At 39.3% G+C, this 22,653-nt stretch overlaps 1 protein-coding gene across 1 annotated transcript; it reads left to right on the top strand.

Moving 5' to 3' along the window:
• Window positions 1-593: 593 nt before the first annotated feature.
• On the top strand, window positions 594-21,053 carry T265_03837 (hypothetical protein; the record flags this gene model as incomplete). Its single annotated transcript, XM_009168418.1, has 2 exons — window positions 594-1,301; window positions 20,316-21,053. The coding sequence occupies 2 exons, from the start codon at window positions 594-596 to the stop codon at window positions 21,051-21,053; spliced, it is 1,446 nt and encodes a 481-aa protein (XP_009166682.1).
• Window positions 21,054-22,653: the final 1,600 nt, after the last annotated feature.

A 22,653-nucleotide genomic window follows, 5' to 3' on the forward strand; every position in this document is an offset into this window, starting at 1 on the left:
CTCACCAGTGGTCTTAGATGAATGTAGAAAGCGTTGAAGCTATGGTCCCAATAAAGCCATCTAGAAAGTCAGTGAAATGCTGTTGACGACGATGAACTCCGTTGATTCTTCAGTTTCAGCAACTTGAGCCTACAAATGATATTAACTGTATACTTTTGCCCAAATTGCTGTTTGGTTGACGGAACGATTTTTTCAGATTTCAATGAAGATGTATGCTATGTGATGCAAAGAGAATGCAGTGTTCTGTTTAAGTTGCTTTTAGAAAAACCCTATGACCACAAGTGATTTTATTCTCTGGTTCATTTCAAGAGAAAAAATGAAACGGAATCATAGGTGTGCACATTGTATGTAGTAACCAATAGAATCGTCAAAAAAGATTTCCAAATCTTACCATGACCAAGAATAAAGCCGTCGTACGTGACACAAAAATACCAAATTTTACTTTCCGTTTCAGCTCTCCATGTGAAGGGAATTTTACTTCGTTCGGATATTTAATGTGACCAGTTTGTTTGGATATACGCCGTTCTATTCTGTCAAAAGAGCAATTTGGCATCCCACCTTATAGTGAGCATTTCGTGTGATCAAAGAAAACAATGTCGTTTATGACTGAAAATCTCTCCGGTCAAATTCCAACAGTTATTTCTATGCTCATCATCATCAGCATAGTCGGGAGCATTGGTAATCTGCTCGTCGTTATTGTCTACGCATTGAAGCATGACAGACTCACGGCCAACGTGTTCATTCTTGTGCTCGCCGTGTCAGATTCCCTATGTTGTCTCACGCTTATCCCCGTAACAATTATCGTCGAATATATCGACTGGAAAATGCGCTCGAATTTTTTGTGCAAAGCATACTACTGCCTAAACACGACGTTCATATTGTTCAGCAGTCTTCTGATCAGTTGCATTGCATTCGATCGATATTTCTGCCTATGTCATCCGTTCCGTCGTATACTTACAATCGAACGGTCGAAAAAACTTGTAGCAGCTGTTGTGTTGGTTTCGATGGCAATGGGAGTGAGTTCAACTTTCACTGTTCATGTGGTATTGCGTCATAACGTAACGGGTAACTACACTGAAGAGATCGATGTGTGGGGTTCTCCGGTGGCTGCTCTATTCGAATCGGACTACAATCGGACATCACTTGGTGTATACGAATGCACAGAGACTATCATAGCTGACCATACATTGGTGCAAGAAATCATTTACCATATTGTGCAAAAATGCCAAACAGCTTGCTACATATTTTGTATTATATCCGTGGTTGTTCTTTACATACTGATCTACAGATCTGTTTCAAAGGTGAGTGAACATCATTTCAGTTACTTTGCCTTTCAACCGAGCGTTCAGCAAATGTTTTTTTCTATTTGAACTGTGCTTTTTACAGGATATTCTACTATAGTTGAAGCTAAGAAACAACTAACGGTAACGCGGTTCCTGGAAGGCGAGATTACGTGAGAAGACGGAGAGCAGCATGAAGTAGAAACGGCTGAGTAACACTTGGATGGAATATAACATCTGGGTGACGGATCAGTTCAGTGTTTGCGTTCGACTAAAAAGCATAGGTCTATCTTTTTCGGATGGTAAAATCGAATTCATAAATTAGTGCGTCATTTTCACAATATATGCTTATCTCTCCATGTGATGGCACTTGTGCACTGATGTCCATCCTATCAACAAGTATATTGACAAGCTGGCTAAAATGCCTAGAACGGAAAAAGGAAAATATGACTGAACTTGTTTGGAGCTTTCACACGCCATGTCTTAATTGGACATATTTTTCCAACCGCATACATCCACTTCAGGATCCATTCGCAAGTGAATGAATGACTATGAAAACTAAAGTCTATAAAATCCACACACAGGATATACATGTGCTTGATATGATCACCTGGAATAAAAACCTTGAACATTTCCAATTTCTAAACGACTGGTGTTTACAAATGTCGTCTACATGCACAGATTATATCTGGCCAGCCATATATCCGTTGGAACCATCGGTAATAAGATCTTTGGCGAAACACAAACGGTGAGAAATTCATTTTCATCTTAGCGCAAAACTCTAGTGAAGTCTAATTATAAAGTTGTGCTATGGTACAATATCTTTCATTTTTCTTATTGCCTAATTTGCCAACGAATAGTAACTATTCACCACCCACCTGTGCACTGTAGTTGTGACATCTTTTTATTTATTTGGTCAAAACTCGTGACCGTCACTATCGAGGCATACCTGAGTAAGAGCATAATCCCATGGGTTGTTTCGTAGACAACAGTTGCCAAACGTCCATGCATTTTAAACATATTTTGTGTTTAGTAGATGGTACACGCACGACTCTGTATATTTTGTTGTCTCCAGTAGTCGGTTGCTAAACGAACGAACACCTAATTTTGATGAATTTCTCTATTTGCGTATATAAACAATTTTTAGAAATCCCTAATGTTGTGTCAAACAGCTACGCTGTGATCAGCTTCGTTTACCTGTTTTTTGTTTAATAACCCGCAGTAATTACTGGCATTTTGTAATACTGGTAAAGAAAATCTACACCGAGAAGCATGGTACATCTGCTTCATCCTCATTCGAACGCTTACTGTCAATAGCCTCCCGATTAGAGAATAACTGATGTACGGTGCTTCCGGAATTTAGGAAAGCCTGGCCTCCATTACAGGAGAAAATCTTAGCTGAAAATTAATTATTTGTTGACACTACCATCAAAGCCTCACTCACCGAATTTTTCTGCATAATCTCGCGATTTTACATAGCACCGGATGTTCATAACAAATTCTTTCTGCAAAATCTCCACTGATAAATGCAACCATGAATGTGGCGCTTTCAATGAGAAAAGACTTGTAGCTATGTTTAGACAGTCACTCTGACCGAACAGGTGATTTTTCCGCATGAGACGATCTGCCGTCTCTCATCACATTTCTTGCTTGTCTGGTTTTATATAGTGACTGCATATGCTCAGTGATTTCATGTGACAGGTGTCGCCATAACTTTCGACACCTCTGAAAATGAGTGGCTAACTTATCACAAAATTTTGGTGTACCGAATGGATTTAAAATCGCCTGGGTAAGGGCCAGAGTTGCCAAGAGTTTCAGATTAATAAGAGCAAAACTGGCATCTAGGGAGAAACAATTTCCCCTCAAGTACGGGTTGCACTACAGGGGACCGACCGTCAAACAACTGCAATGATTTGATAGAGCATCATATTTTCCAGATGCTCCGAGATCACACTTGAGTCCCTTCCATTCGTGTTTATCACTATTCAGATACACACATACTTATATATATGATGCCAATGGAGTAATTTTTCTGAATTAAATTACGCTACATAAGGGTGTTTGCTGTAGTTAGTGACTATCTTCCTGCCTTGTCATCGCACTGAGAAAAAAAGTATCGTGTCATCATGGAACAAGCAAAGTTGTTACTGAATGAAAGTAAAAACATCTTTTCTTAAGCACCCTTACAAGAACACAAACTGAAATACAGTTTTGGTAATGTACTACTGAAAATGTACTGCTGAAAATTCGTCGACAGCCCACTACCGGATTTGCCCTGTTTTGGGCTCGTCATATAGGCGTAGTCCTCGGATTTCCATCGACCTTCTGTTCTTTTTGAAACCTTTTTGCACGAAATTAGCGAATAAACACTCATCTGCAAACTAATTTGGTTTTTCGAAAGACTCACCTGAAACTCAGCTGAATCTATCGTTTGTGATGAGTTCAGGCAACTGAGTGTGCTACACCAGGCCGCCTCATGTTTCACTCGCTACGATATTCGAGATATATGTATATCTTGGTAATGTACTACTCATAAGGTTGCAGAAAATCCATCCACCACGGCCGGTTTCGCCAAGATATACATGTATCGCGATATCTCTCGAAAAACCTAAGTATTTTGCAAATGAGTGTATATCCGCTAATTTCGTGCAACTTGGTTTCAAGTAGAACACTAGATTAATGGAAACCCGGGGACTACGCCTACCTGATGAGCCCCAAAAACGGCAAAACCGGTCGTGGGCTGTCGTTGGCTTTTCAGCAATCCTATGAGTAGTACATTACAAAGATAAACATGTATCGCGATATCTCAAATATCGTGGCGACTAAAACATGAGGCGGCCTGGTGCAGCACATTCAGTTTCCTGAAAACATGACACATGTGTGATTCAGCTGGGTTCCTGGTGAGTCTCTCGAAAAATCAAATTAGTTTGCAAATGAGTGTATATTCGCTGAAATATAATTTGTTCAAAGCAGAAAACGCCGTTTTGTTTACTGGTCACAGTGGACCGTCTAGGTATCACTGGTTGTGACCCACGAACGAAACTTTTCGTAGGACACTCTTAGGTTACCTAGGTTTAGGATTGTCGAAGCTAAAGTTTACCAAACATTCAACGCATTAAATTTCTGGCACGCCTCATGAAATCGTGAACGAATAATGAAATATTCCAAGAGAAACTATGTTTGGCACCGGTATGTCTTAGACAGTTTTACGTTGGAGGAGTCGATGGAAAACGAACATGGGGTAAACAAACTACCGAAGATGGAGATCGGAGACAATTTTCGAGGGTTCAAATATTTCCAAGCTAGGTGATGCGGAAAAGTTCTGCCCACTACCTCGCAGCGGCACTTTAACATCCAATGTTTTAGGCATTTTTACATTTACTACTTGAAATGATTGTAGTTTAACGTAAAATTGTCTTGATCCACAATGGCCAGGTAGTGGAGTTCCATTCGGTAGCCCGGTGTACTTAGTAAAACGACGTGTTCTATCTTCAAATGGGCTTCTGATCCCTAGAAGAATGATGCTTTGTGTTTAAAATTTGGCTTTTCCTGGATTACAAAACATGGAATAGGAAGTTCTGAAAAATTGATTGAGCCATATTCTAGAAAGTTCGAAGTAACTTCAAATGGTTTTCCATCATCGTAATACGTAGGAACCACTGGTTCAGATGAGACTTACAGAACGATTTACTGCAGAAACACAGTGAACCAGTAGAAGTAGTTAACTTGATAGCTGAGTATACAATAATTTTGTGCTCAGTAGTGCTTAAGTTGGCGAAAATTACAGTAGTTTGCCTTACGATACGAACACACAGGTTTGATTCTACCCACTTCGTTAAACTAACGTGGTTGACTAAAACATCATTGAGGCAACACCCATGCCCTGGAGCAATTTATTTCTGGCAGACCAACGTTATTGATATTACCACAATGGTTACAATGATCTTTGGTATCAAATTGGTTGTTCGCACATTCTGCAATTTAGCTTCTGATTGTTTCTAAATCCAACAGTAATCGTAATGGCCTTGAAAATAGCCAAACAGCATCAATCGATTTGGCGTAAAATAGTCACAATCAAAGAAGTCTTTCAAAAACTGTCCTGGATACGCATTCATAAAAAGCAACGGGAAGATTTCAGCGGTATAGTGTCACTCAAAAGTGGCCATATGGAGGTAAACAAAGAATCCATGTTATATGTTCTGTTCTTACATGAATATGGAATTAGGCATAGAACCACATGCATAATCTGGAAATTCCGTCTGCCTCCAATTCAAAGTGTAAGATTCAGTTGCAAATGTTCCGTCAGTAATGTTGAAAAACTGTGTTGGCATATAAGTACTATCTCTGTGGTAAAGAATTTGAAATGATTAGTGGCCAACATCCAAGCTACTGTCCTTAGCCAGCATAAGAAAAAGGCATTAACGTAAACCCTGAATCAAACAACCATTTGACAACAAGCTATTTATTTCGTTCTTTGACAATTCGCGTGCCCATATTTGGCAGAATGCTTCAGAACGGGTCAAGATTGTTAATTTGGTCATACCCATTGTGCGCGTCCAGCTTTCAACACAATCAAGCGTCGAAACCTTTTAATCTTACTTAGAGTACCAGGTGGGCTGCTAAACTCCCTGTGGGAAAAGAATTGGCCGCGGAATTTGGTGAACTCAATGGAAATAACTTGGTAGTACACCATTTTTTAGTCTGAGTTTACAGAAATTATGCGCATCAATTATTTGCTTACGAAGTCAACATTTTCACAGGCATAATGATACGTCATTATTGTGGCAAGTGACATTACTGTAACTTAGTTCATCTTTTGCAATCTGGCAGTGCAGAGACACTACAAACGTACAACGATAAAGTACAGGGTGAATAAAATTCCAGTTTGTATTGATGGTAGTATGCGAAGACTCTATCATTATTAGGAATCATCAACTGTACACACCTCACAAAACTCAGAGAGTTTCAAACCTGCGACCCTCCGGCCAGTGGTTGAAGACTTGAGCGCCAGAACAGAAGTGAGATTAGGCCCCACTTAGATAAAGTGTAACCTTGGTTACAATTCAAGCGTAAAAACCACAAAACACGCTTAAATTCTGACTCTCTCCTTGAGAGACACCTACTCAGGTGGAAGTTTCACTCATCTTCGGTAATCACAGTTCCTCTGAGACACTTATAGATTATTAACAGTGCGAAAGGTTGAAATTTGTTGTAAAGTATAAAATCCATTCATTCAGAACAAACCCGCGATGAAACGCTTAGACATTCGTTGAGTGAATGAAGACAGTATTTGCTACAATACACTGGTATACAGTCGCGTAATATTTCATAATCCCTTAAAAAAGTGTGGTGAAGTTAAGTCTGTATGAGTGATAGTGCTTTTTGCAGGGAAGTCAATAGTACAATAACACCCTGTTCCGGTGGTTCCAAGAGTTTAAAAATGTTTTGGGCAGTATTTTCTTTGCAGTGTACACAAATGATGCGTCCGTTTTCCAAAGGTATCGATTATTCACTATTTGTCAGCGCGATGTCCCTAATCGTGGCACTTCGTACGATTACAAGAAAGTAAAACCCGGTAGATGAACTCACATAACTGGTTTTCGCCTGAGAAAACACGACGGTATGCTTCACGCGTTCTAGCATACAATGTTATTCTTTGAACGAAAAGACAAATCAATTATTCGCTGTTCTGACAAATTAGACCGAGCAGCATATTCCAGACAATCTTCGTCCCTTCTAACATAACTCTACACCTGTAATCGAATTCAATGAACTGTTGCACACTCCATCGAACGCTGTTCAAGTGATCTTTCATTTCCAGAACTTGTCAGAATTTGTTCCAATACTTTTGCGAAAAAAGCACACTTTGCGGACACGTTTTGAAAATTAAACCAATTCAATTAAGCAAAGAGAATAAGGCAACACTGTTGCGTCACTCCGCTAACTTAAACAGAAAGGGTTCAGCTGTCATATTACATAAGAAATAGCTTCAAATAATCTGTCACAATGAGGCTTTTCAGCGTTGGATTGTTTTTTCCTGTACTGTTATGATATTTGTGAGTCATTGTTAACCGAGTGCACAAATTGTTACACAGCTGATTACAAAACTATCATGCACGTGTCCGATTTATCTACCACATTAATTTTCCGAGTTGTCTGACGGGCTACTATAACCGTTATTTAGGAGGAATCTTAGCTAGCAATGTGTTTTCTTCGTGGGAGATTTTGGAAAGGCAACGTGTTCTTCAAACTGTGGGTTGATACCCGGAAGTTTATGAAGGCTTAGTTCAGTAACAATTACTACATGGGGTTTCACTTACACGGAACACCTATGAGTCCGCCAAAATCCCTTATCATTTTTCCTCTATAAATATAGTCGATTTTATGGGGGCTAGTGAACATGAAAGGCATTTGCCGACAAAACCCTACATACTTCACTTCTAATTTTCTGTTGCTTTCTCATTTGTATCGTTTGGACCTCTAACGTGATTTTCCACAGTCGGTTCAATGACTGTGGATGGACTGGCACTGATTAACTACCCTGGATTAGTACCTAGTATCTAGTGATGAACATAGTATGCGGGTTAATCGAGTAAATTTGTGGCAACCAAGCTATTCTGCCTTGGTCATTCAGCGAACACTTGTTCGTAGAGATTTCTTTGCTAATGCCACTGTTACATTTCCTAATTAGTCCATTCAGCAGTTTATGTCCACCATGACATTTGTGAAGGCAATTTTCGATAAGGCATAGTGCAAACCATCCACCAGATTACTTAACCCACAGTGTGGATGTTAGCGGCTGTACCATAAATATCCACAAATTCCAGCCAATCAGGAATCTGCTTGGTGGTGGTCGGGTCGTTAAACCTTTCTGCACAATAGCACACGCTCACTGCTAACCACTTTAAACATGTTGAATTTACTGCTTGGATAGCATAAACAACAAAATATGGCAACAACTTCAAAATATTATCCATTAGTTTTTTAATTAAGTCAACTGTTTAACTTCTCTGGTTACCACGTATAAATGTTTTTGTAGAAAAACATTCAGTGCTAAAATAAGCTGTTAACTTTAGAGATGAAAAATGGGGGTGCCTTGTTTTTTCAGTCAGAATTTTCTCCATTTACGTTGTTTGCCATCGATCTTGGGCGAGAAGGTTTAGAAGGAAAATCTTACATTATCTTTGTCTTTCTTCTGATATTCTTGTTTTTGAAAGGCAAGGTGTCAGAATGGTAGACATCCATAGGTTCACATCAAAGTAGTTTTATTAGTTAAGAATTTACTGATTTCCTTGTCTGTATTCCTGCCCCATTATGGCGATAAATTTCAACGCATTGTACTGACGAAACTACTTGTAATTTCACTGCATTCCCTGGTGGTATCGTTCACCTTCAAAGTATTAACACTGTCACCAGCCAATAAAAATAGCTTGATTTATCCTTCACTGACTGCAATTCATTAAAAGTATGTGCTGAAATCGATCATCCAGAAGCTATCTTTTACCATTCATTACTCAATGAACTCCTACACACTCAGTCAGCAATCAGATGCAGTGTCCAAATCTAGTGGGATCCATGGGTGAAAAAGGTTTGTAAATTCCACACAAGTGTGCGGCGTGTTCGTTTCCCATCTGGAGTGAAAGACAAACGTTTGAAAGTGAAAGAGTGAAAAAGCCGCATGTGATATAGAAGTGACACACTATGCACAGAGTCGCTGAAGACAGTTTGACAGTCTACGGCCGGTTTTATTCTCCTTGAAGCTCATCGGGTAGAGGGTTCCGGAGAACCTAAATGGAACGCGAATGAGTGTGTTAGACAAAGTCACGCCTTTTTTTCAAGGTGTCGTGAAATCGAAAGACGTTTAGGAGCAGGGTGGTAAGCGAATCATTTTGGAATATTTGGATAACAAAACTAATCCACGACGTGACTGACTTGAGAAAACAGATATTTTCATCTGGCAGGATCTCACACTGACTGTTCTCTTGAAAAATTGTCTAGTAGTACCAAACGGAAAGTGAGTGCAATCGACTTTTCCCTCAAAATCCATGGGTCCCAAGAGAACTAACTGAAATATTGCCTAATAAATTGTTTGCGAGAAAAAACCTTACTGTAATCAAAAGCGTCTCCCGAGTGATACAGATTTTTCAACTCTCCTTGTCTTTAATCTGTTTTACTCTACCAAGATTTACTGGGATATTTGACCATAGCAACACAGAAATCCGTATAGTGTCAGATTACAGAAAAATAGCATACCAATGTATACGTTTAGCGAGTGAATTTCATCGAATATATATCTGGGACATTGTTTCCAGTTTGCCGTAGGTATCGGTGTCCCGTTACATAATAGCTGGATACATTTGCCGAAAGCCATGAACTTCAATTGGATTATGGATATCGGCTGCCAATAGGAATCCCATCTAATTAGTTCTCTGTGATCAGAACAATTTCTCGTTAGCCACTTCTGTTCACATTCAAAATAATTCAGGTAAATCAGTTGGCGTCATGCTCTTAGTAGATAAACGTTATCGTATATCAGGTATAAGAAGTGAACAGATAAAAATTAACCTTCCGTAGTTCTCACTGCACCAACTGCGAACCCAGTAGTATAATTACTTTTTTGTGACAGAGAAAAAGATTTTTTCCATGTGTAAGCTATGAATATACATATATGTTTGAAGACACTATGTATTTGGTACGTGCTTAAGTATTCTCCGCCTGTGCCATCGTTTTACAGAACTACTGTGGAGAAAGATTCAATTGCTAAGATGAAAGTACCAGAATGACTGGAAATCTAATTAATCATCTTCAGGTTGGCGTGTCTAGACTCACCAGGTTATCCGAAGGAAAATTCAGCATAAACAAAATGTAAGTTTTGCGTGCACTGGCCGGTCTGGTGCATCATATTTCTATCATTGCTCTTGAAAAGGCAAACTTCTGAGTAATCTGAAGCTCCGAAAAATCTAGAACGACTGAAAAGTTTTATCTGTATGCACCGCATCGTATGGATTATGTCGCAGTTAAAACTCATTTTGTTAGCAGAATACCTATAAGTAGTTTGCGTACGCGGAATTCTATGATTTGATACTAAACTGCTTAAAATGCTCTGCGAATCTATCATAGTTTCTCTGCACCACTGAGGTGTTTTAGGAAGCTCGCAGTTTTGCGTGATTGTTAATCCATATAAAACGCCCTAGTTCTGAATGAGATCTCTAAAGTAAGATCTATATCGATTAGGTAATCACTGTCATATGTCTGGAAGCAGAAAAGTGGGACCATTCTGCAACTTTTACAATCCCCTTGTATGACACTTCAGTTAAAGTTCGGCAGATAACTTGAAATTAGTCTTATGTTTTAGTTTAAAATGGAGGCACAAAAAACAGACATTGACGGATTTTCCGTGAGCAGAACTGTTTAGCATTTGTATCGCGTTTACATTTTATTTTAAAATGACCGTAAAAATCCGGTTTGATTATCTAATTCGTATAACATCAGTTGAGAGCTAACGACGTTAAAGGCTTCGTAGTCTTAGTCTGATGCAGGCATACAAAGACGAGAGTTTTGAAAAAACTCAAAAACATTTACCGACATGAAACGAGCGTGCCGTGCCCTCAGCGTAATATTTTTCTTACAAATTTCAGCATGATGGTTGCTTGGTGGGAGGGGTTGACCTGAATCCTGTTGAAAGCTGTCAGTTCTTAAAACGGACACTATGTTTTGCAATGCACTCATGCAGTGTTTCGCGACACTCATCGTGAACGGCGTAAACCAGTAACTGCCCTATTGAGTTCCGCATAAATGAAACATAAAACCACCGGAAAACTTCAGATCTCAAATGAAATACAGGTGTTCTATGCAAATAGATGTTTCTCGAGCTACATATTCTGCTGGTTTTGGTGCTAATCACTGTAGAAATGTGACCAACAAATAGGTGACATTGGCCCAAAGAAGTATGTGGATAATTTCATCCATCACAGTGTATATAACTGGCTTGCTGTGTGGGTGTTGCTTCAGTTTTGGTGAAGAGCTTTTATTTTCTATCCCAATGATTGCTATGAATTCTCAGCGCAGTATTCCGACCTTCAAAACTTTGGCCATGTAGCTGAGGTTACACTAATGGATTGTCAAAATATTGCTCGACGTTAAACAAAGACCAATGGTTGTTGGAATTTATTTCGTCTTTTTAATTGAAGATGTGTACCAAAGCAACTGCTATGAAATGTTTCCCATATCCATATTCATCCTGGGTAGTTTGCTCAAACTTTCATTTTGAGCAGTTCCCAAACTTTCAGTCAGGAAAATATAAATTTCGTTCCGTTACAAGCTCTTGGTGGAGGAACAGAACAAATGTTTTTCTATGAGTCTGTTCGTGACTGTTTAGAATATTCCTGGAAATCTGTTACCTTCTGTGGCCATGATTTAGGTTGATTTAAACAAAATTCCACGGACGTTTTGACTATTTCTTTATCTGAAGTACGAAAACGTAATTAAAATAAATAAGGCCATGCGTGCTGCTGGAACATTATGAGGAAAAATGAGGACAGGCACACGGTTTGACAATAAATACGTTTTATTTCACATTTTTGTGAAATGCGAAGATGCCGAGTAATAGATTTTCTAATAATAGTAACTAACCGTCCAATCCCTGGATTAATGCAGAGTGAGTAAACCTGTAGAACCAAATGGCCAACCAAAAGTCTGGTTGATTTTATGTGAGCATGACAAACGTTCTCATCCCAGACGTATCGACTGACATTTGGTCAAAAACCGCTTCATCAACAGCTGATGTGAGTGCCCCTTCAGCTATGGATCTATATGTCTCTTAGCTCCTTCACTCGAGGACTCGAAAATGCGAAAAGCGTCCTGGTGACTCTCCGAAATAATGCGGTTCTTAATAATCCTAAAGACATCTTTCTGCTCACCATCAAAGTGTCCCTTGAAATCACATTCATATCCGCAACATTTTACATGCGCTCAAGTCATGCAGAAAACCTCCCGTATTCCCACAGAAATATGAGAATTATTCAACCCTTAATGAACTCGCCTTTAATCGTACGCGGAGCGCTCCGGTCGATGTATCAGAGAAGCGACGCATAGGGAAGAAAGAAACTTAAGTTAGATTTGAAGATTAAGACTTGTTGAGCTATTCATTGACTTAACTGTGGGAAGTTTGTAGGTGTTCGGCTGTAAATGCTTCAGACTGTTTTTTATCGATTATTAAAACGACACAACGGGGCACAATCAAATGATGTACTGTGTTGTTTTTTTAAAGCCGCTCAAGTGGTTGTATGCATAATGGAGAATACCATCGGTGTGCTCATTGAAAGCTCACCATCGCGAATTTTTCTCGTGAAGATTTGAATTTTGTGCCTATAGGTTACAAAGCACGGGTACATTAAAGTGCGTTTTAAATAGACGGATTGCAAACAAAAGTTTAAAAATTTAGGAAAGTGCTACCGAGACAGGATATACATCTTATGTTATACTAAGTTAACCAAAGTCGGCAGATGGCTACGAATTTACCGACCAAAATATGGGAATATACCAGAACAGCAGTGATAGGAAGGTGCTAGTTTATTTGTTGTATACGTATAACAATTACCGAATATATTAATTATAAGAAAACAGTCCAGTGTAGGAATTGTTCCATCCGCGTAGTATATAAATGATGGTAATAAACTAATTCTGGATTACCCTACCATAAAATACAAGTAATTACATCTAATTCGTGTCAGATAGGGATCGCAAGATCATCACAAATGCATGCAAAACATTTGAACGCAAAATGAAAATGAAAAATGGCAGCCCTGGATGACGTCATTTCATGTCATTGGACAGTCAACTGGGCGATCAAAGTTTATAAGAGACGATTCGGACTGACTCCTTTATATCAGTACAGTTTGACGGATCCACACCGAAGGTTTTGATGCTGGTTCTCAGATCTGTGCTGAGAGTTCCATATGGTTTTTTCGCACATCTTCCGGTGGACGCCTGATCGTTTCAAGATATTCTTTATCCTAAGCAAAAATTCGTGTTTCCAATAAGATAGAAGAAATAGGCTGTTTGTTCTGTGATGAAGACAATGAAATTAATGTTCTTGTCCACTAAAGCTGTCCGGAGCTGGTTCCACTCTGGATAGAATGCTTTTTCTTGAAAAATCGGACTTTCTGTATGGTTCCGCCACTCCCCTAATCGGGCTATAAGCATCAGGCTTGTATTCTAGTAAAGAAGAGCAAATCTGCTAAAATCCGTGTGAAAGTATAAGACGTTTGTCTGTTAGTCGACAGTCCTTGTTTTGGAACTATCAGTTTCTTTGTTAACAGTTATAATCTGGAATCCAAATTAATTTTTACCATTAAGATCCATTATAAGTGTGTTTGGATATGTTTGGACGCCTTTTTCAATCATTACTACGTCTGAACATGTGACCGTCTATGACTTTATTATCTGCATCTCTAAAAGCGCAGTTCAAAATCAGACGTAAACACAAATGCGTTCTGCGCAGCTTCAGTAGTTGTCTTTTAAGTGTGATCCCTAATAGAATGTACTTGAGTGTACATACAAGCTATGGTAATGATGCTTTTTTTGCCTAGAGGTTTGTTCTTCGTCCGGGAGTTCTGGGAAAACCTTTTTTCTGAAACGCTGATTCAAGCTAATGTTTTGAAAGAAATTCTGAAAATACCTGGTCCTTTAGGCTACCCTACTCTCTACCCGTAATCGCCGTAGGTATGCAGAACATGAATGAAATTATCCAACATGAACTGAACACCAAACTTAGAGGCTGAGAATTTAAAGTAGCATATTTTTGTGAGCATTGCAAAATTACAACGAATCAAATGAGTATTCTAATATACATATACATATATATATGGTGGATCTGGGTGAAGATACTTCAAAAACCGGGCCTTGGACTGATATGGATTTTTGAGATTTACTAACGCCTATTTCGCGAAATCTCAAGTGATTCGGATCCACTTCGGATCAGAAATAATATAGAACTAGACAGAAAGCAAACAGCTTATCTTCACCAAGAGACTTGTGGAAAAATATGTCTAGTTATTCTGATACCATCAGATTCGTTTAGGTTCGGTCTGAATAGCTCATCCACGCAGTTAATCTCAATGACCAATAAAATTGCAGCACTGAATCAATGTTCGTTTTGCGGACAGAAATTTATCATTACTCTGTAACTATGTTTAACCGAAAAAGGCTTTCAGATATACAAGGTTTGCCTTATGAGCAGTTAACTGTAACTGCTATAGGGTATTTTTAGGACAGGGAAATTTTTCTTCCATGACAAGAACCTCAAATATCACGGAGTAATGATAGTCGGGATCATAAATTTGAGTTAATAGTTCGCTTGGATATATTTCCAAAGAACCGATCAAGGTGAGAAACCAAGTTGGCTAATGCTGTGGGGCAACACAAAACAAAAGTACTTTCATACGTATATTTCCTAATTAATGACGTATTTTCAAGTTTGTCTGTCCATGAAAATTTTGTCGCAAGTTCATGGTGCAAAACTCCCCGGAATAATACTAGTTAGCTGCTTGCAAAGTGCCTTTATCCCAACTGGTCCTCATCCAGAATCCAGAAATTTCAGCGGATGCTATGATAAAAGAAAACAGTTCCTGCTAAATGGACGCCATATAAGACAGTAATGTAAAAGTAGCAAAAGAGTTCGAAGCAGATCTATCTCGTTACAGCAAGCCAAATTTTTTACCGCTGAATGTATCCCATTACATTCTGGATCAACGCTAATTCGTTTTCGCTCTGAAATCAGCGCGCTTTTGCTACACGTATTTAGGTCCACTAAGAAGGAGAAAATGGATAAACAAAAGCACCGACGTTCATTTCAGAAAGGAACGGTCTGCGTGAAATGCTAGTCATTTTTGAAATTAATAAGTGAATTTACCTCTACGTTTTCCCTAGTTATCATTGTAAGTTTTCATAAATTTAGTTTGCTATGACAGTATGCTAACATGTAACTAGGAATGGCACAGCAGCTAATGAAATAATGGTTCAGAGCTCGGTCTGACTGACATTATTTTGTCGTGTCATCCAGTCACTCACAGTTAAACACATCACCGAACGATACAATCGCTGCATGAATTTATAAAGCACGTTAACGTAAAACGCGCGCCAAAATAGAATTAAGTTGCTAAGCTTCATCAAGACTCAATCACAGGAAAGCTAAAACTTGGACCGATTCTTTGTAGCCATAGAATATTTGACACAAACTATACTGCATTCCCTGATTTTTTAAGACACTCACAATTTGAGCGAAATAAATTTGCAGGTAGATATTTGGCAATCATAGCAGGGCGTCGCACACAGTAAGCAGTCTTTCAAGCAAAAAATCAAAATTAATTAGGCCGGTATAGTCTAGGCTATGAGGATTCATCGGAAAATCATACAATGTGACTATTCAGTATTTTGTGCTGTTGATGCGATTCAGCTCACAAAACAGGCTGATAAAATTACTGAAGTATATTTATTCCGCAGGATCTAACCTACTGGGAAATGCGCAATCGGCAAATTTTAGGTTACTTGATTGCGCAACCGACAATACGTCGTGTTTTTGACCCGTATGCCTTGTTTTATTTTCATGTCAGCATAAACATGTAGATGAAACAATTGTTTCGATTAGTCGTCAAATGCTTTTAACCAGCGGAAGGATATTAACTGCGTATCCGTTTTGTTTGACAAAATGTCAAAACAAGATAAACCCCGTCAGCGATTTTTGGATAAAACTGTCCTCTTAGAGGTGGTTTGATTGAATTCTTAATCCAGGAACTAGCCTTCTGATAAAACATAGTTAATAATGCTGTTTTATGGGGGAAAAGAATTTGAGCCCACATACCCATAGATATGGGCTTGTGTTGTTACATATGATGTATAGTAGATTTGTCTACATTTAGGCTGCTGAAGGTGTAGAAATTCCAGAAAATACATCAAGTTCATCCATCTCTGAAGTTGTTAGTTTGCATCTTTCCCGTAGACCTTATCTCTTAGAAGCAAGCTAAACATGGCTATCATGGCGTCAATGTGTGCGTTCATATTTATTGGTATTTGACCGGATACTAGTGAGAACAAATCAATCTAGTTCATAACAGCATAAAGAACAATGTTTTCAAGACCTGAAGCGCTATTTGTATACGATCTAGACGACATGACATACTTTAAAATGAATGTGTGACGTACATCCTCTTTTGGGAAATGGTAATGCTACAAGAAAAGTGTTTTATTACATAGAGTCATGTCAAAAACGTGCTTGATCTGCAGGCTTTAAACAAACGTTTTCCAAAAAGACATGCAAACTTAACTGTACGACAAACCCTCCCATTTAGTGGGTTAATTATTTCCATGAACTTTAGTATTAGATAATTCCACCCTTTTTAACTGATCAGTAGTCATTGGCTCACTTCCTGAATGAGCCACCAGGTTTTGTAAACTAGTCAGTCCACAAAATTAATTCGAGATTGTCTGTCAAGCAATACTCTAAAGACCGGGACGCAACCCGAAGACAAGTTGCCCAGGACTTTAGCGGAATAAAAAAGAAATAGCCGAAAGTTAATCGATGCGTGCCTTCAGAAACACTCTCGCCCGAGCTGTTGAAACTTCCATAAGCATACAAATTTATACATGGACAAGTGAATGAATAGATATGTGCACATTCATTCACTTGAGTTCACTAAGCAGATGCAGCGTAAAACTTTACGGGAAAAAACGGTCGCGTTAGAGACTCGTTACACTAGCCACCGGCAATACGTGTTCAAACTCGATATTTTCTTCTAATGCATGCATAGAAGCTAAGCCTGCGACCGATGCACACTAGCGTGCTTCTTTGCAATTAAACAACAAATTTACTGGTCTTTACAATACAGTCTGTGAGTGACGTATGCATCTTCTACCTCTTTGGAATTGTTAAAATATCCGAAGGAGGAACGTTTGCTAGATTGATTTCAATTACGTACCCGAAAAGGATGAAATTCCCTTGTGAGTTGAACTAGGAGAATGATTTCATCTGACCGCGTAAGAACAAAATGACACAGCCCTCACAATTCCTGTTAGGCGTTTTCGGCAAAGCAAACTTGCATGCAGTGGGCCAAGCAAAATTAACACATAGGATCAAACGTCTAACAAAAATCTTGCAATCCATTACATCGCAGACTAACTCAGTGAAGCATTTAACGACGACTGTTTTCGAGGCACAATTTTCTTCACTACGCAAATATGGACATGCCCGGCCCGGTGATGCAGATCCTTCAAAAGACGTGTGCGAAACAAGCTTCATTGTTCCAAATTGAGAAGAATATCACTTGAGAAGGAAACAGTTTCTTGGATGATGCTGTGTCTTAACAATAGGTGTACGAAATTATGTACTCTAGACACCGAACTAGCCAGGTTTCGGTTGCCCACATATCATCCATTGAAGCACACAGGGCGCGTTAGATTTTCATACTGTTTCTGAATCCGTAGCCGAGGAATATTGATTCTTGTAGAAATGTCAGTGTCGTTATCAGCTGCGCCGTTCTGCGCATCGCTGATTGGCATTTCTTGTCCGAAATATGGTTACCTCCCTGGTAAACGAAACCCAGAACAGTAAGAATAGCCCGCTTTTGTTGCCGGCAGTTTTGTCAGCAAAAAACACTTGTTAGAACACGGAAATTCAATCAAAAGTTGTATTGTTAAGTGTTGGCGGCGTAAAAGTGGGTCGGATGATGTACTGAACAATCGTTTTGCAGCTTTCTAGCGCATTACTTAATACTATAATATCAGTTATCCTCGGGGAAAATTGATTCCATTCTGCTACTTACATCACACATATGATATTTAGACGGACGCTTTGACCGTTATATACTGCTCACTCTATCAAAATATCTCGGGCGATTACGCACCTGGCCTCTGTCCGTAGAGAGAAGATGGCTTTATCAACTGGTCATTCAATAAGAGTTCACATAGTTTACTGAAACATATCTTCGGAACCTCTTGATTCCGTCCAAGTCATTCAAATCGTTTACCCTAATAGAGTAGAAGGGATGTGCGATATTTCACCTGGTTGCTAGAATTTATTCTGGAAAGAAAAACACGCTTGTGTTTTGGTGACAACGAGTAGGCTACTTGTACAAGAAAAGATGGACTTTGGGCAGGCAGAAAAAGAAAACTCAACCGAGAGCACCGCTAAAGCTACTATCACACATGATTCAATTGTTTTTATTGATTATAAGAATATTTCATGTTCTGGAGCCGATCGCCTTTTAGAAACCCGTATGTTGCCTATGATCATGTGTTTCCACCGAAGGGACATTCTAAAAACCTATTTTATGGGCAAGAGTTCCCAATTAAGCGTTGCCATACGCGGATGCTCCAATTGCGGATGTAAATGACTAGGAACGTGACTTTTTTGGCACCCCCTAAGCAGATGGATTCATCGAGTTTAAAACAGACACTCATCTGAACTTTTGAAAGCTGCTGTAGTTGTCCAGACTTTGAACATTCACCTTTGTGTTTGCGTCGTTACTCACTGTGCCATCTGCCTACGTAATGTCACATATCAAGTATCCTCCATCTAACTCTCCTCATTATCGCTCACGTTATAAACAGCGCGCTTGGCCGTTTGACATGATCATAGTGCCTATTCTTTAGGCTTCCGGTGAAATCCGAAATGGTTTGGCTGGGAGTTTTGTGTGCCATTCAAAAACCGGAAATAGTTACCATATATTAGACCATAACTATGCCCAGGATCCTCTAGATATAACAGGCTGATAAGCCGACCAAAACCGATGTGTTTGCAGAACATGGAAATTCATTTGGAAACGTTTGGGCACTATTTAAAGGGCTAAATCGATCAGAGAGACAACAAGCTAGTCAACGTGGACATCAATCTTCGCACCGAAGACCTCTGCTTGAGTGGTGTCGATATACAGGCAAGTGTCAGTGAACATATCAACAACCACGGAATCAATATTTCGGTGGTACACCCTTTCAATTTCGGTTCCATTCAGTGCCCACATTGACCCCGGCAACTTACCTAATGTACTGATCAATTCTGTTCTGTGACTGACATGTTATTTTTAACGAGCAAGCACATTGTTACTGATAATAATAAGACGCCAATAACCCCTACTAAAAATAGAAGATATACCAAAACCCCCATTCTAAAAAATACGATGCATGGCCACAACCAAGATTTGAATATTTGGTGGACCTCTAGGCCAGGTCTACTTCTGGGTGTGTTCCTTAGACCATAAGATTTCTGTCTCAGTGTGATGAGCCTTTGGTGGGCTAAAAATTTCCAGACGTTCTTTTTCGAAGCTGCTACAATACGAATCTTCTAACATTTAATTTTATATTTTAAACATCTGTGGTGTCACTTTGATCGGATTTCATCGTTCAGTAAACCTGGTCTTGTTCATCATACTAGAAATGCTCCATGGGATAAGCATGACTTAATCCACTTTCAGGGTTAATTTTAACTGATAAAGTACAAAGACAGCATTAAATTAATTTTCCCCTTTTGCCCCAAGGATGTCAACGATACCCACACTAATTTAGAACATAAGAATAATCCTTTTATTTTGTTTTAGTCGTCTGTCGACTGTCCATCTCATCTCCAGAAGCGCGTGTGTGCGTCTTCTGTTGAAATGCTATAACATTTCAATATACCAAAGGTAAGAAATGAAAGGTAAGAATGAAACTGGTAGATGCTTATAACTTCCGTAGCGCGACTTGCTTGATCTGGTTACAAACATACCACATCTTCCTAACCAAGTCACAAAAATTCGTCGTGACTCGGTACATGCCTAAGCACGTTACTGACTCGTTAAAATCCTAACAACTTTCCTGGACTAATAAGCACAAGCATCAGAAATGGGTAACCGACTTTTCCAAGCCATTGACAGAAATGCTCCTGTGTCAGTGATTTTCTGAATACGGTCATATGTTTAGTGAGGTCACTGTTTCTTTTTGAAAATGTTCCATGGTATAGAAAATATAACGTTACACAGACTTCTCTTGTATTTGCCTCGTTTTTAGACTTTCAAGAAGAGGAAACAACTGCGCGGTTCACGGCAAAAATCCACTCACCTGGTACTGACGACCATTGAACCGACAAACTGTTTGGTAAGCAACACTACTGGGATGCCAATTGATCGGATGGAAAACTACCCGGTTACACAAGTTGTCAAGAGAGATACATCACATGTGAGCATTGTTGAAGACTGTGGTCCCTGTGACCACCGCGAAGAACCTAGAGAAATACAACAACACTCAAACTTGCGGTCATGCGAATCTGAAGGGACACTCCAATTGAATGAGCAGTATTTAATACGCACAGAGAACACAGAAAACGGGCACCAAATCCGGAGTTATGACGGAAAACCAGTAAACGATGAGTTATCTAGGGAGCAGACAGGATTCTCATCACACCCGCGACTAACAATACATTTTACAGACTCTGAAAGTCGATCGAGAACACCAGCCTTTATGGACAGGCGCTCATTGAAGTCAGTGAAAAGCCTAGTGGACACAACAAACTTTCAAAATCTCAAGACAGCAGCTATGCTATTCGTGGTGGCCCTGTGCTACATTGTTACAATGCTGCCAGCGATGATGATGATACACAATCTGATACCATTGTATCTGCCCATTTTCTATGTGTACTATGTAAATAACGCCATTAACCCTATTGTTTATGGTTTCATGAACCCAAACTTTCGACGTGACATAGGACAGCTGTTCAATACCAGACAGTGTATTCCCGTAATCAAGTAGATGAACTTGAAATTTGTCAATCAAATTTAAAGAACTTCTGATTCATCTGTATTTTCAAATTGGGAGAAACGCTCACATGACGAGCGGAGATGAATCTATATTTATAAATGATGAGTGATGTGTCGGTCGTTTTTCTTTCGAAGAACTCGAAAAAAGCCAAACGAACACGTGAATGTCATAGATAAGACCGTCATTGTGAAGTTCAAACCATTCGGGTATTTTAACACGAGTACTGTGGAAATTTACTTCTTTTCATCCTTGTTGGGCTATATATAGTCAGCAAACTACTTGTCTGATATTGACAGGTAAAGCAGAAACTGTGGGTGACAACAATCAGAGTTACGGCAACTTCAACGAATACCATAAATTCTAACATCCGGAACATAATAGCCCACCCCATCAAAGCTGACAGTATGGCTGACTCGACGGGCAACTTTAAAGTTTCATATCGCTCTCTGCTGTATGATCAGTGCCAGTTACTATTCACTAGTCATTTGTTTTTTTGCAATCGGTAGACCAACAGCCTGTTTGATTGAGTGGTTAGTCACTGGTAAAGATTTCCTTTATAAAACTATGGCATAATAGTGAGATCTCTTTAAGGAAAACTAAAACTGGGCTTCAAGGTTCTACCTAGCGAAACCGTTATATTGTCCTAAAGTTGTCAAAATAAAGTTAAATCACACTCATTGAAACAAGCAAATAAGTGAACAATTACGTCAGCACAAAACTTGGAAAGAGAACTGGAATGCGGTAGATGATGGGCAAAGTAGTGTGTAAATACTATCGAAATCGTAGACTGACCAGTCAACAAAGTGCTATACAAAGTGCGACGAACACTGCACATGGCGCCTTCTGAGGCATTCCAAATCACTATCGCCAACATCGCGTCTAAGATGAAGCAATCTAGCTTGTCACAACTCACGCGGCTCCTGCCATCCATATTGTCTCGTCCATCAGACCTGATTTCAAACATCATCAGGAAGTTTATTATAAATATCTCATTCAATAATCAATTTTTCCGATAGTAGAGAATCCATGTACCTTTTTAAGTTACTTTTAAATACTTGATATCATGAAATTTGTATGTCTGATCACGGCTGCTCTCTCTTGTTATTCGACCACGACCACTCCGATTTTGTCCCTGTTCTGTGATTTCCTTGATTCCACATCTTATGTTTTGCAGCTCCGTGTTGTAGCATGAAAAAATTCAGAAAGAATCAGTGATTTGTCTGTCTATTTGGCAAAACGTGTACATCAACGGGAACACATTGCTTAACCACGAGCGAAATGATCTTTCTGTGCACAAAACGACCAATTTTCCAGTTCAGGCTTGAAATGTCCTCGATTCAAATATAATAATGATTGACAAGAGTCCCCTAAATCTACGGAACCTCTTGTTCCGTTCATTTCATTAAGTGCTGGATGGATGGCATTTTGAACGAATATGCCTCAGCTCAACATGAGGAAAGTGGGTAAACAGGCAGTATTTCAATGCAAGCAAGAACATTGATCCCTCAAGCGTAAAGAGGTTAGGTGTCACTCCGTCGAACAAAACTAGTCGAACCGTTCTAACCCTTCTCAGGATGTGGAGCTTGTGCGC

The sequence above is a fragment of the Opisthorchis viverrini genome (assembly GCF_000715545.1).
Source record: "Opisthorchis viverrini unplaced genomic scaffold opera_v5_57, whole genome shotgun sequence".
NCBI lineage: Eukaryota > Metazoa > Platyhelminthes > Trematoda > Opisthorchiida > Opisthorchiidae > Opisthorchis > Opisthorchis viverrini.